This window comes from Colletes gigas, unplaced genomic scaffold (genome assembly GCF_013123115.1).
Source record: "Colletes gigas isolate AHSC1104 unplaced genomic scaffold, ASM1312311v1 Colletes_gigas_Sc00003, whole genome shotgun sequence".
In the NCBI taxonomy this organism is placed as follows: domain Eukaryota; kingdom Metazoa; phylum Arthropoda; class Insecta; order Hymenoptera; family Colletidae; genus Colletes; species Colletes gigas.
Window position 1 is genome coordinate 6,242,739 of NW_025106632.1, and position 15,855 is coordinate 6,258,593.

Here is a 15,855-nt window from a genome sequence, read left to right on the forward strand (position 1 = left end):
AACATCGGCTACGGGGTTAGGCACGTTCGTTTCTCGTACAGTGGTAGCGAAATTTAACACAAGCAGATGTTTATACACAGCGATATCATTGAGCCTCGCAGTCGCCTTTATCTTTCGTCGACAGCCGTAGTCGACAGTCGAAGAAAAGGACAGCGAACGGGAACGAACAAGGAAAAACGAACGGCAGTCGAAGAAAAGGATAGCGAATGAGAGCGAGTGAGAAAGAACGAACGACGGTCGAAGAAAATGACTGTATGATTTTTCGTCTGCTCCATCCGTTTAAAATCACCGATTTAACACGTTCACTGCCAGACCAAAATCGTATAATAGTCAGCAAAAGCAAAATTTTTATTTTAGACCATCGTAAGCTACATAACCTAAAATTTGTTTCGCTACTTACTCTTGTAACCTTGTTAAAATTCACAAATTCTATCCAAATTTATTTCCCTCAATGGTTTAACTCGAAAATTAATTTTTCTAGTATCATAATCGCAAATCCTGTCACTATATAACCTAAAATTTGTTTCGAGACTTATTCTTGTAACATTGGTAAAATTCACAAATTCTATCCAAATTTATTTCCCTCAACGTCTTAACTCGAGAATTAATTTTTCTGGTACTATGGTGGTAAATCCTGTCACCCATGTGTAGGTGGCGTGGCAGTCAATGTGTTCACGAAACTGTTAATGTCTGTGTTAGGTTAAAAAGATTAAAACAAAAAGTCCATGAATATGTGTTAGTAAAAATTTTAAATTTATGAAACATTGAAACAACTTTACAGTAATTATTTATTTTAATTTAGTCAGAATTTAATACATCGTATATTCTATTAAATTATTAAATAATTTAACGTGGTAAATAGCATATTTTTAAGAGTGTCTTTCTGGTGTTAATAAGCTGTGTTTCTTAAATACCAATTGACGAGATCTGACGACGAAACTGAGCGCCTGAGTTTTTCTACGAAGCATACATGTTTCACGCTTCACTGGGCTCCAAGGGGAATCCCCCAAGTTAAAAGTATTGTAACTATACAGGGTGTTCGGACAACCCCGGGAAAAATTTTAATAGGGGATTCTAGAGGCCAAAATAAGACGAAAATCAAGAATACCAATTTGTTGATGGAGGCTTCGTTAAAAAGTTATTAACAATTAAATTTAAAAATTTCAAATCATTCTGGAAAAATTATTTTTGGTTGCAGGGGTCAATTATAATTATTTTTTATTAACAAACATACCCCCGAAATCCTACCCACTTTTGAGAAAAAAATTCGAGAAGGTGTGAAAATTTACGATAAAAATTAAAAAATTTCAAATCGGTCTAAAAAAATTATTTTTAGTTGCAGGGGTTGATTACAATCATTTTTTGTGAATAGACATACCTCCGAAATCCTACCCACTTTCGAGAAAAAAATTCGAGTATCTGCTGAAAGTTTTGGGTGGGAGAAAGAATTTCGAATCGTCTTGGAAAAATTATTTTTGGTTGCAGGGGTCAATTATAATCATTTTTGGTGAACAGACATACCCCCGAAATCCTACCCACTTTCGAGAAAAAAATTCGAGTATCTGCTGAAAGTTTTGGGTGAGAGAAAGAATTTCGAATCGTCTTGGAAAAATTATTTTTGGTTGCAGGGGTCAATTATAATCATTTTTTGTGAATAGACATACCCCCGAAATCCTACCCACTTTCGAGAAAAAAATTCACACAGGCACATTTATCCTATATTCAATGATTCAATGCAGAAATATATAAATCGAAAAAATAATAGAAAAAGAATTTCATTCTCCTGTTACGTGTGTATCGAATACGGGACCGAAACGTTTGGTGGCTTGGGCGTTGGCCCGATCATCTAGCGTTCATCCCCCCCGCCGGATGGGGGTTGACTCATGCAATGTGCGAGCAACCGGCCCAGTTTCACTGCCTTATATGGTAATTCCCCACCACTGGACGGGTGCGTTTTCGGGTATATAAAGAACTGAATTTTCGTGTTCCACGGATTTAGTTACACCTCTAACTCTTGAAACGTCGTTGGGCTGTCACTCTGGGCAAGACTGTCCACCTTAGTAACTTTTTTACGCGAGTGTCTGATAGATTACTGGGAGCAGTGGTCCCCGCGAACGCGGCGCGTCAACTAGAAACTCTCGTCTTAACTCGAGAATTAATTTTTCTAGCGTCATAATCGTAAATCCTGTCACTACATAACCTAAAATTTGTTTCAGTACTTATTTTCGTAACCTAACCCAGACCTAACCTAACCTAACCTAATCTAACCCAAACCTAACCTGACCTAACCTAACCTAGTACTTAATCATTCTTTTATTCACGTGGAAAACATTTCCTCAAAAATATCTTTCGTTACCGCGTGAGTCATAAACCGCGCTGACCGTTATCTCGTCGAATATTTTCTTTACCTGTACGACCAGCCGTTACAAAACTAAACTTCAAACCGATAAAAGAACAAACACTTAACAGTAACTATAACATATGTAAAAAGTCGTCTGGAAATATTTCGTTCTGCACGAACGAATGGTTATGTAGCGTAGCTACACTGGACGACTTTAAACAATAATAATATGAAAAGTGGTCCGAAGGGGGAAGTGATTTTGTATAAACATTTTATTCATTTCATTCAGCATTACTACTTAAACATATTATGTACAGTAAATATTAATGAAAGCATTGTTTCTCGCTGCAAAGAAATACTCTTGATTTAAAAATAAAAAAAAAACGGAATTGTTAAAACATCTGAGGAAAAGCAATTTCTTGCAGTGAAAATGGTAGTTTTAAATCGTTTAAATTTAAAGACTCTTACGAATTACAATTTTCATTAAATTTCACTAAGATTTTTATTTTTTAGGTTGATGGACATTCAGGAAACAGTACTAATTCATTAGATTTCGATACTGTTGGGTTCATCGCTTACTCGCCGCCAGAGGGACCGCTCTTCTCGCAAGCACTCGACCTTCCGTCTGCATATACAGGGTGTTCGATCAAACCTGGGAAAAATTTTAATGGGAGATTCTAGAGGCCAAAATAAGACGAAAATCAAGAATATCAATTTCTTGACTGAGGCTTCGTTAAGAAGTTATTAACGTTTAAAATTCCGCTTGTGAGACTACGTGCGCGCCATAACGGAACTTTAAACGTTAATAACTTTTTAACGAAGCCTTTATCGAGAAATTGGTATTCTTGATTTTCGTCTTATTTTGGCCTCTAGAATCCCCCATTAAAATTTTTCCCAGGGTTGTCTGAACACCCTGTATACGATCCTCGACCGACTTCCAATATCGAATCGCTCTCATAAGACCCTTAAAATATTAAAAAAAAATCTGTCTGGCGTTTCCGTTTAGGACACGATGGCATTGTTCCCGTGTTTCGGCAATTTTGAAGTTCATCGACACAGGAAAAGGCCATCGCGAACGTCGTGATAACCGCGACTAACGGTAACCAGATAATTACGCCCGGGCTCCATTACTCGTTACGCGACTGGGGGAATTCGATTTAATTAACGCCCGATTACCCAGCGTCGAATCGCCATGTTTCGCGACGGCCGAAAAGTTCGAAGGGGCTCGAGAAAAACCTAGGAACCGCGTTATCGCGTCTGCTTACGAGTTGGAAACGAAAACAGCAAGAGATAGAGAGGAATCTGGGGTCGAGGTAAATAAATTGTAGCGTACGATAATGGAAAACGTAAAGTAAAATGGTATCAGAGTTAGAATTATATAGACTACCGATTACTAAATAATCAGTAGGATCAGTTGACCCAATATGAAACAGGCTTAGACATAATGTAAATAGTTTAATTAAAAAATAAAATTTAAAATAATATATTATCTCATTTGACTAGATAATGTTACTGGCTATTATTTGAAATAGTTATATATGTTAATTTATTTAAACGGACTGATAATTTTTGTTTAGGTTATTTTATTATTTGGATTCAAAATTAAATAATTATTTTTATTTTTCTAATTCTCTTATGTCAACATTGACAACATTGTGAACTGTTTACAACGAATTTTCTGTTTTTATTTTCTTTATAAAAAAAACATTATATTGGCTCATTTGGTCCAAACCACCATTTTTCCCTCCTTTTTGTAAATTTGAAAATGTTTCGCGCCATAATTTTTCACATGAATTCTATGAAAGCAGGTTCTTGGAATATTTTCCAGCTAGAAAATGAATTTTAATGTTAACGTTAAGAAAATAATAAAAAAAAAAAAACGAATCGAGAGTCCCCGACTTTAATCACATCGTTACATTATTTGAATACTTGATCAAGTATGTTTATATATTATAACACAATGTGTTTGTGTGTGTTATTATTTAAACAATAGCGAACCATAATGATTTTGATCCCTTGTTGCATAAATTTTGTTTTACCCTACAAAAGAGAAATTATTTCTTGTTTATTTATATTGTATATGCATGAATTAATTAATGTTGATGCTAAACAATAAGTGGGTCAATTTACAGAGCTACGAGATTATTATATTTTAACGAATCAAAATAATACATTATAATATCAAATCTCCATTAAATTAAATAAATATTAATGTATCACGAATTAATTATTTTTCGGAATAAGACAACGTGCGTACTAAAATTTCTTTAGTGAAATTTGTAAAAATTGTTTTTCACGTGTTCTCGATAAACCGCGCTAATTTTTGAAAATTTTTACATACCTTCAAAACAGACATCAATTTTTTCACCTAAGTTTACATAAATTTAAATCTATATTATTAAAGTTAACTAATTTTTATTAAATTTAATTTCGGTTAAGTACCGAATGATATAGTTTATATTAAAATCCAAAAATCATTGTAAAATGTGTAGGGGGGTTAAAAATAAATTTTCAGATTCCGAAAAATTTATTATTAATTCACGGTTTTTCTTAAGTTTTAAAATTACGAGCAAATAAATTATTTTAAACTTTATACAAAATTATTTTGCGAACAAACAAATAAATTATTTGACTCAACTCGATTGTATTCGAATACTCGAATAACGATATTTGAATGTAAGATTTAATTTTATTCCCTAAGCATAAAGTACACGCGATTAATTATTAAGTACACGTAAATATATCCGTGTGTTGCGCAAAATGGACGATTAGCGACGACAGTTTTTTTTTTTTTTTTTTCCTTTAAAACCGACAGCGACCTTCTGGAACGTGACCTCAGCCTTTGATGATAAGCTACTTCAATTTTATTATTAAATCTCTAGGGAACTTTTCGAAATTTTTTTTTATTACGCGGTTTACATCAAATCCATTTGTACTCTTAGAATTTTTCCAGACCCGCGTTAATTTTATTGGGGTCTAAATCAGAAAATACCCAGTGTCTACAATAAATCTGTATGGAATTTTTTGGAATTTTTTTTATCACGCGATTTGTACCAAATTCACGTGTACTTCGCACTCGTGTTATTTAATAATTTTATTGTGGTCTGAGCTTGTAAAAAATAGGTACGGTGATTTTTTTACAAATTAAAAAAAAGAAGAGTATTTCCCACAATATGAAATTACAACTATGGTTGTTAGGTGAACGTCGAACTGATATATGTAGGAGCTTCTTTAAATTTAGCCACATCCACTGTAAGTATGTTTGTGTTTTCACCTATCCTTATTTACGTAACGTTAAAATGATTTCGCTTAGCGCTGTTTCGTTTAGCGTTCTAAATTTTAAGAACGTATCTGCGCTAAGCTGGATATTATTGTACTCAAATATTCAAACATATTCCATTATGTCCTAATATCTATAAAACATTAACCTCTACGTTGCTTTCGATTTTTTCTGTTTTCTGAAAATGTGATTGAATTGAAAAATAACACTAACTTCGACAATTACAGCGCCATTTATTAAATGTAAACTAACATATTTCAAATTAGCGAAGAATATGACTATTCTGTTTCAAACGTATCATAAAGAAAAAGTATTATTGTAAATGCTCTCAGCTGCAACGCCTCTCTCATGATCCGCTTGTTGCATCAGAGCCACGCCATTTGCAATGTTTTTTTAACAGATGTCGCTAATTGTCACGAGAACCGTTTAAGCATAGATCGATATAGCGAGTTTATTAAACGATATTGTTTTGAAAAAATGATCTTAAAACCCATGGCCAATCGCCACAGATTGTTGAGGAATGCAGTGTCGCCATCTATCAGACTTATCCGAATGGGACTTCCTCGCGCGACGACTGAAATGTTCATAGCACTCGATGGCGAAACATCATGCCTTTTTTTCGTAAAAGTTCTACTATGTAATATAAAAGCATTATTAAAGTAATAATAAGTCCCAACAAATACGTTCATGTTAACAGTGGCCTTACCCAAAACTACTACACAGATCGTAGAGGTTATGTCGTATAGTTCGAGGTTTGTTAAAAACCTTGGTCGCTTTACTCGCTTCGGATTCGCAACAGCCATTTTCTAGGTCATTATCTCAGGGAAACGTGAAATTAGATAAAACCGTGCTAACACGCGCGCATAAGGAAGAACGCAAACACGAGTACGCTGTGTCCACGATTAGGCAATCGGTTTACTCGGACGAAATTTCCACGAATTAAAAAATTCAATTTTCATGAAAATTTACACGAGCCAAAATATTTTTACCATTTCGGTAACTGTCGGGTAAAAATATTGAAAATTATAAACTCAATTTTCGAGTAACATTAATCACAGAATACATTACGAAAGACAAGCTAACCTAAGAAGCATAGATTGTTCAGTGTTTCAAATTTGAAGAACGTATTTTCTTTGTTAAACTGAATATTATTGTACTCGAATGTTGCAAGTTTATTTGCAGTATTCAAAAATACAGTATTGTCTCGTTATAAGTCGTCGAACGTCGTTTCGGTATAAGTAGTCTGATTATCCCCCTCCACTGCTTTTTTAATTCCCACGACAAGTGCGACAGACTGCGAATGAACGAGGATCGACGAGTCGTAAAATTCACTCGAGACTTCGGCGATTTCGATTGTAATAAAATACTTTGTCGCTTCTCTATTTTTCCGAACGATATTTTCTCACAGATTACAGAAAGTGTTCTTAAATACTTGAGTGCCTTTGGTTTTTTTATTTGTAACTTACTGTTAGTCCTTTTTCATTTTTTCCACCTCAAGTGTGTTATGTGATTCACTGTGATCCCTAAAATTTAATTAACCAGTCTTTACTAGCCTCAAATGTATACAGTAACAAATTCGCGAGATCTCTCATCGCAGTTCCGAAAACCACCGCGTAGAGGTCGTTTTCCAAGTCTACAAATTTGCGCATTCTCCCTTTCCTTTACTATAATTTGTGATCTACTTTAGTTGCATGTCTTGTTAATTAATTTCCCTCTGATAATGATCTGCTAAATTGAAGATGGATGCTTCTCAATTTCAGTTTTCCTCTCTACTGTTAGCGAGGTTAGGTTTGAGATTCTACGATGATTCACTCGACAATAACAATACACACACACGTGCACAACTAAGTTATTATTCGCAAAATAATGAACGACAGAAGATTGAAATCGGGACGAGTTTCGTTCGTGCGTGGCATTCGAGCGAGAGAAAACATTTAGGTTAGAATTGCAGCCGCCCCGTACTCTCGAGCGAAATTTATGATCTGTCGTCGTCTCGTTCGCTTACGGTCAGTCACACTCGCCGCGGCACACGCAGGCCTGTAAAATTAAGGACTGTTTCGTCACGAGTTGCCCTTGTCCCCCTAACGGACTAATAACGAGTTAATACCGCGTTTTCCATGTCCCTTGAATCGTCCGGACTACGACGAACACGTGTTTCGTTTGGAACTTCAACGTTTCGGTTTTGTGTAAAACGATACACGCCGACGTGCGGATTTTTAACGAAGCTTCGTGTAGAAAAATAAAAATGGAGGAACGGAGAGAGAGAGAGAGAGAGAGAGAGAGAGAGAGAGAGAAAGAGAGAGATAAAAACGATGTTCGCGCTAAAGAGGAGGATCGGCACGCTTGTGTACGTCGACACTCGATAAAAAAAAAATTGCTTCGAGCACGCTCAGGTCGGGTTTCGTTTTGCGGAATAGGTAGGTAAATACGCACACTCGCCGTGAATCGTAAGTCACAAAAGCGTGAAAGGCTCGGGAGAACAATGCGTGTACGGGCACCGACTTCCCAGATCGTAAGCAAGCCGAGAAGTATCGCGACAAAGGGATTTCAAACCGACAGACGTGTATCGCGTTACCGATTCTGTTACGCCTCGTGTTATAGGCCAGTTTCCCGGAACATTTTTAAAATTCAACAATTACGAGTAAAAGTTTTGTCCCATTGAGCCTCAACTGGTATATGTTTACAGAATGCAATTAGCATCGGGGGGCATTTCAACGTCCAAAATATACAAAATTCTCTGTGTAATTCTTTTTATTTTAATGTAATAAATTAATGTAGTTTTTGAGAAGTCAAAGTTAAGGGTTAAGGGGGTATTCCCGCCTGGGCGGCAATTTTTAAATAATTTTTTAGAAATTTCTATTAAACTATTTTTTCCATTTAATTGGAATCTATAGTTTTTACTCTATGTTTCAACAATATCCACAATTTTCTTTGTGAAAAATAATAAAAATTATGGGAGTTACAACGAATTCAGTGAAGATCTTAATAGGGGTATTATTTCCATTAAGATCCATCGTTTTTAGAGCGATCTTTGGTACAAAATATTTATTACACTATTGTCATTATTATTTAAATAATCGCATGTTCTATGCATTCGAAATAAAGGAATAAAAAATGATATTAATTTATAGATCAGCAGGTATCGTCCGAAACAAAATGAAAGGAAAATTTTTTAACAAAATGGCGACTGTATAAAGTAAAAGGTTATAGAATTGTTTACTTCTTCGAGTGATAAATAGATAACTATTACAAATATTAACACAATTTTGGTATATTTAATTTTGTAAAATTAACTATGGAATCTGAAACTTGTTAAAAATTGATAGGTTTCGTAAATCTAATATTAATGCAATGTTTACTTTAGATATTCCATTTTTGGGCTTTTTGCCTCTGGGGGACTATTAGACACCTTTATAGTAGAAAGTTTTAACGCATAAATTAATTACATTTGGTTAACGATTATTTAATGACTCTTAGGTCAAGAATTCGAATAACTTGAAATCAATTGAACTTATTGAATTATACATTTCTGTACAAAAAATATATCCAAATAAAAACTTAATTTTTTTAAAACGATTATTACCCATTAGGCAGTGGCGCCCTCTTTATCAACTTTTTGATTTTATTTTCTACTAAGTGTAATAAATTCTATTCCATTTTATGTTTCAGGCTTTTTTATTTAACTATATACGAAATTTTGTCCATAAACCGATCTTCGATTTAACCTAACCTCGATCTTCAAAATGGCACCGATTCAAAATTTGTATCAAATTTTATTTCGTCCGTCTAAAATAATTTCAAGAATCTTCAAAGAAGCGAAATAATGTTATTTAAAACAAAAAATTTTGTTTAACAGGTGTCTCGTTATAATTAAATATATTTGCACATTTTCTAGAAAGGTACTGAAAAATTGTTTTTTAAATATTGTTGGTTGTTGCAAATTAATTGGAATAATGTTCAGATAGATTCAACAAATTCATTTCTTCTTTGGTTACTACTAATAATGTGTTATTGGATGTGTATTTATTAGACCATAAGAGCAGCAAATTAAGCTTATTAAGTAGCTCCGCATGGTTCGATAAATACTCATCTAATCACGATAATATTTAACTGCTAATCTTGAATCCGCACAAACAATTAAAAATGAATATTATACACACATGTATTTATTTGGCTCTACTTTCTTCTAATACAATTTTTCAAAATCTATTTGTACAAAAATTAGGTTACCTCAAGTGATCATAGTGTAGATTTAATTGCAGGTCATAAATTATAATTTTCCCAGGGGCGAACTAGTTAAATTTCTTAACAATATTAAACTATTAAACAATCTCTAACAAAACTAAAACCTAATTCAGATTCATACCTATAAATATATTCAACTAAAAGAGAAAAATTATTATGATCAAAAGCAAAAATATTTCTCTCAATATTTACTATTATGAACAATGTATCAATAAACTAAATATTTGTTAATTTATTTTATTTCGATAAAAAAAAAATTACTAAATAATGTAAAAAAATCAGATACGAAAGTCTTATTTTGATTGATTTTCAATTGGCAATAAAAATTTATTTTTCAATAAAATTATTAACCATTTATACAGTAATTTACATATCTCATTAACGGGATTTATTTCTTTTTTTACAACGCTCGAAAGAAGCGAGTCCCTTATTCTGTCGCTGAAAAATACCTTACAGCTAATAACTTGCCAAACATACCAGATGTCCGAATATTTTTGGAACGCGAAAAGTTGGCATTTCTATGTTAACCGATTATTTAAAGATTTATTCCGCCAAACCGGCCGAAAGACTTTCCCGCTTTTAATTGTCTGAACATCGTTACGAGGCGTAAAGCTAAATAATAATACGTCCCGTGCATTTTCGCGATAAATTGTAATCGCTGATTTTTCTCTGACACTCAATATACTCGAGTGCTCGGCTCGGTTCGAATATTCGAACTACTCGAGCTAGGAATTTTTTCTGTGCAATCGCCTAATCAAATAACATTATCGCGGTCGGTATCGTATTCAATATTTCAAAAGTTTCAACGTTTCATATAAATTTCGATATTTTGTGTTCTCCAAATCAAGCTGTACAAAAAGTCCTAAAAAAATCAATTTCTAGGGGTAAAAAAATAATCCCAAAACGCGAAATAATTCGTTTTTTGGATAATCGTTATTTAATCTGCTTTACAAAATATCAGAATGCTTGCGTAATATGTAATTTAATATTTAAAAACTTCCCGATCAAAATGATCAATAATTTATCAGAAACCATTCTCACAAAACACCTAATCGCATTTTATCGACGTCCCGACAAAAAATGGCTTCTGACAATTAAGAAAGTTGCATTCTTATCATCAGTTTGTAAATAAATTATCGATTAGCAAATTTAATTAATAAAATTATTATAAAATTCTTTTTTCTAATAACACGATTTTTCCAGTATTTCTGTTTAGGAGATAGCTTTGAGGTTATGAATCAACAATTCGATATATTTTCTATAAACACGATAGAAATTTTAACCAAATAAGCGATCAAAAAATTAATTGAAAATGAAAGCTTGCACGAGAATAATTAGATTCTAAACTTTCGACTTATTTGTAGGCGAGGTATCATCCACTTTACAGCTGTATCATGAATTATGAAACACCTTGTATTTCTTAACACGAACTATCGCTATAATTGTTCCAACCGCTCCACGTGCCGGAAATAGCGTTATATTCTTGGTACAAAATGATATTCGATCATTTTTACCGTCCGACATTGGAAAATGTGTGTTCTAAAACATATTTAAAAATTTCCATAAGAGAATATTATCTTAATCGAAAAAACGATTTTTGAGGAAAATCTAATTTAAAGTTTCCTTAATCGAGTTAATGAGATTTTAATTGGGCAATTACTGAAATGAGAAATAATAACTCACACTACTTTAAATCCCGATAAAACTACAATTCCACGCTATTTTTAAAATCTAACCTCAAAATAATGCCCTTCTGCCTGGATGCAGGTAAACAATTGAATTTATTACTCTACAAAGTTCCCCAGTATTCTGCCGAGTTTCAATAACTGCTATTTCAATTCGCTAAACTTTTTGTTTTAAAGTCACCCACGCGTAAAAAATCGTGTAATTTCGTTTTTAATTTTACAACGACACATTTATGCGCGAACTACGCGTAGCTTTTCTTTCTCCCTTTGACCTCCAGATTAAATTCTCTATGTTTGCTGGAAGAACTGCAGGGCACCATATTGGTAACAATGATACAAAGAAAAACAAATAACGGACGTGTATTATGGTTCCCTGAGCGCGCAAATAACACACACAATATTCCACATCTTCTATGGGTACAATTAGATGGAAATGAAAAAAAAAAAAAAGTTAACAGAATTCAGTCAAAAAATGCACAATTGTCAACGACAAAAAGTCAGTAAAAGTAGATAGTTTTTTATAAAAAATTTCATATTCTATGTAATTTGGAGATAAAACATTCTTATGGTGTTGTTTATAATAGATTTAACTGTAATTATAACTTTTGTAGTTTCTTGACAGTTTGAAGAACGTTAAAAATTTGTTAATTATGGAAAAAGAATAGCCCCGAATACACAATTGTCGATACAAGGATGAAAGGTGATAAAAATCGCAATTATGCCAGTGGACGAATCGAGGCTCGCATTCCTGCGGCGTTAAAAATCGAAACGAAACAGGCAGATGGATAAGATATACAAACACGCGTAAGATCAGCCTAAACTCCTCGATAACTGTGACTAATTTTAGAATAGACTCTCCTCCCGATCATAAAGCATTCCCTCGGCTGATAGCGTGGATTACGGATGACACGCAGCGTCGAGTTGGCTTTTATCTTCGATAAAAAAAAATATTTCCTTACAATGCCGTTCCGTCTGATCCGTTAAAACTCCGCAGAGTTTCCATAGCCGTCGAGCGAGACGCGAGCGTTATAAAAAATCATACCGCGATAATTTCTCGCACGGGATAATCGATCTGTTCGATCGTCGGTCCACAAAGCAACGGCAGCGATAATAATAAAGCGGCTTTTAATATCTTGGCAATTTTCTAAAACCGTTCGCGTCTTTACGCGCCGCTGGGGCCAAGAAATCTATGGCGTGATCGCGGACAGTCTAGAGGGCTCGCGATTTTCACACGTTGACCGTAAAAATATTCGATAACACGACCGTGTCAAGTAGCGTTATTTACAATTTCTAACGGTAAACGATATCGCAACGAGTTATAGGCGCCGGTCACCGGTGACCGCCATGGCAGTAAACGTGTGAAAAGACGGCGAAACAACGCGTTTCCGAGGTTCGGTAAACGCAGCGACGTATAGAGGGGCCTGCAGGAAGCTCCGGGACAGTATCGTGTAACGACTATGGTCGTGAGCTGTCAAGCGCACGCCGGGCTATATAGACTGGGTCAACTGCACTCGTGCTCCGCGGATCGGGTCTCAGGTACGAACGGCGATCTCGCCGAGGAGCACGACATCTGCTGAGTCGCGTGAATGAAAACGAACGTGTCCGCCAGACAGAAAGAAACTGACGGCACACCCGGACGAATTCGATCGACAACAACGGGGCACGCGAGAACGGGTACGGAGATAGAATGGCGTCGTGGTTATCGGGAAGAGGGCAACGATCAGCGGGGATCGCGAGAGCAAGATTTCCGAAAAACTCACCGAGAAGAAGCAGCTTGAGTTCCCGCCTGGCATCGCGCTTGTCCTTTCGAAGTTGCCGCTCGATCTCCTGATTGATACGTTTCTGCTCCTTCGCCTCTTCCGACAGGCAGCACGCCATGGCTCAGGACGGCAGGATCCTCGACGTACGAAGGAGCGAGAGAGGGAAAAAATGAGAAGGAACAGGAGAAGGAAAAGGAAAAGGAAGAGGGGGAGGAAGGGAGGAAGGGAAAGAGGGAAGAAGCGATTTGCGGTGGTAGCGAGAGATCGCCGAGCGACGAGGTTTGTTGTGGACGGCAGCAGGCTCGACTGCACGGTATCGTCGTCGGGCCGATATTACCTTGCCACCGCGAACAAGCGACGATGCCTCGTCGCCGTCCTCGTGGTTCCCCTTTCGCACCTCGTAACGACGAGACCGACGAAGAAACCCTTTTTCACGATCGTCCGCACCAAACACTACCCCCGTTCACCACCACGCTTCACACAACCACTTGTCCACGGGCGACGACGACGTAGGACTCGACCGCGTCTACGGTTAGATCCCTCGTATTCTCAACGACGTCGGTACACGCGGCGACGGAACACTCTTGGCAGGGCTCGACGACGCCAGCGACACATCAACACATGTACGCACACGCACGAACTTCGGCCGGCAGCTTGTCTGCCCTCTTGTTTCTCCTCTCCTATTTCGCTTCTCGTTAATTTCTCTCTCGTACCTTGCTACGACGACGTGCGATTTCGAACCACGTTTTCGTCGCCGAGACGCACTCGCGACAGAGGTCGACGAAACGAGATGAGACACGCGCGCACACACACGGTCCGAGCGATTCGCTCGCGGCGCGGATTTCGACGATTCCCGTGCGAGAGACGAATTCCACGGGAGCGAGGTCCGGTTGGATCGAGATCTAGAGTCCCGACCGTGCTCCGTCGAATCTCGATCGTCGGTCCCTAGGTCCCTCGCTGTACCTCGCGAGAGAGCTCTCGTACGACTCGTTCACTCGTTCACTCGGTTCCCGGCGCGGTTGGGTGTGGTAACCCACCGGCGCTCTATCTCTTTCCTCCTCTCGCCCTCGATCCTCTTTCTCTCTCTCACCCCCTCTCTGTTTCTTTACCGTTCCCTGTCTCTCTTTTTTCTTCGATTCTCTCTACGGCTCGCTCTTTCTGTATCGCACACGCGACGGGATGGATTCGCACTGAATATGCACCGTGTGCGCGCACACGCGACGGCCGACGTATGCCAAACGACAAGACAAGATTACGGGGACGACGTAGACGGAAACAACGAACCGGGGGGACGACAGAACAGAAGATGATGACGAGGTCGTCTGCTGTTATTGCCGCTGCTGCACGGAGCGCTTGCACCACCTCGAACGGAGCAACTCCTCCTGCGATTCGCGCCGCGCCCGCTCAGTACGCAGCCTTTTATCAACCCTCGGTCGCTCGAGAATCCTGTTAGACCAAACCAGATTGGCGAAGCCCCGACACAGTACGTCGTCGTATAGCGGTCTGTAGGCGCGGGGGCGCGCACGTGTCCGCTAACGAGATTAAAATCGGTGAGAAGGAGGAGGTGCGGCCGCCACCCGCCGGGGAGGAGGCACGGAGAATGTAACAGCGCCGCGGCGTATCGGATATAGGTTATACACTCTCGTCTCTGTACAACCGACCGATTCTGACAGCTCGCAGCGACACGGCCGCCGCTCTGCTCCGATCTTTCTATCTTCTTTCCTTTCTTACGCTTCTCTATCGCCGAATCGCCAACCCGCTCGTTCTCCCGAACGGTATTTCTTTCTAGTATCCGGCTTACCTTTGCTCTTTCTCACTCTTTCGCTCCCTCGCGCCGGTTACGCTCATGCCGTGCTCAACCTCGTAAGTACGTACATTTTCACGACCTTCCTCTGGACATCGATACTTTCCTTAAAACGGCTCAGTATATCCGGCGCGACTGCATCTTGCACGTCCCAGCGATACGTGTCAGTTTCTATTAAAAATATACTGTCGAAATTATGGGATCGGCCATGGATTATGTATATCCGATTGGCCGCGCCATTTTCGCGGACCGTGGTTCGTTTCCGGAATTTAAAAATTTTCATCGATGATTCGTTATATCAGCGGGAGGTCTGCGAGCTCGCGAATAAGAAAAATCTCCATAATGCATTTTATGTTATCATTAACGGGGTCTTCTAACCTAGAGAAGAATTCTTTGTTCGTATATTATGTACCGCAAAATGTTCATGCTTTCCGTCATTGTTGAATATGAAGTAACTTTCTACTGTTATTTATAAAGAACGGTATGACAATACTAGTGACTATGGAATGTTTAGACCGTCTAGTTTCTCAATTTACTTCGATGTTGTATTCTAAATACAGAGATAAATATGGCGAGCGAAAACATGAAAATGTCTAACCTTTTTGCTTCACGAGTTTCAACTTGATCGTTCAGCCTATAGTCGCAGCAAGACCAAGTTCATTGAACGAATGGACAAAACAAAAACAATTCAAATGATTTAAATAAATAATGAAATGCTAGACAACGAGTCGTTTTCAAGG

At 37.5% G+C, this 15,855-nt stretch overlaps 1 protein-coding gene across 7 annotated transcripts in view; it reads right to left on the reverse strand.

Annotated features, from left to right (window-relative positions):
* LOC122404905 (guanine nucleotide-binding protein G(q) subunit alpha) overlaps nt 1-15,283 on the reverse strand; it is a 55,321-nt gene extending 40,038 nt beyond the window's left edge. For all 7 annotated transcript variants that reach the window (XM_043409258.1, XM_043409255.1, XM_043409259.1 and 4 more), the window contains exon 1: nt 13,312-15,283. In XM_043409258.1, the coding sequence (XP_043265193.1) occupies nt 13,312-13,429 (118 nt within the window). In that variant the 5' untranslated portion in view covers nt 13,430-15,283. The remainder of the gene's footprint in view (nt 1-13,311) is intronic.
* Between the last annotated feature and the right edge of the window lie 572 nt (nt 15,284-15,855).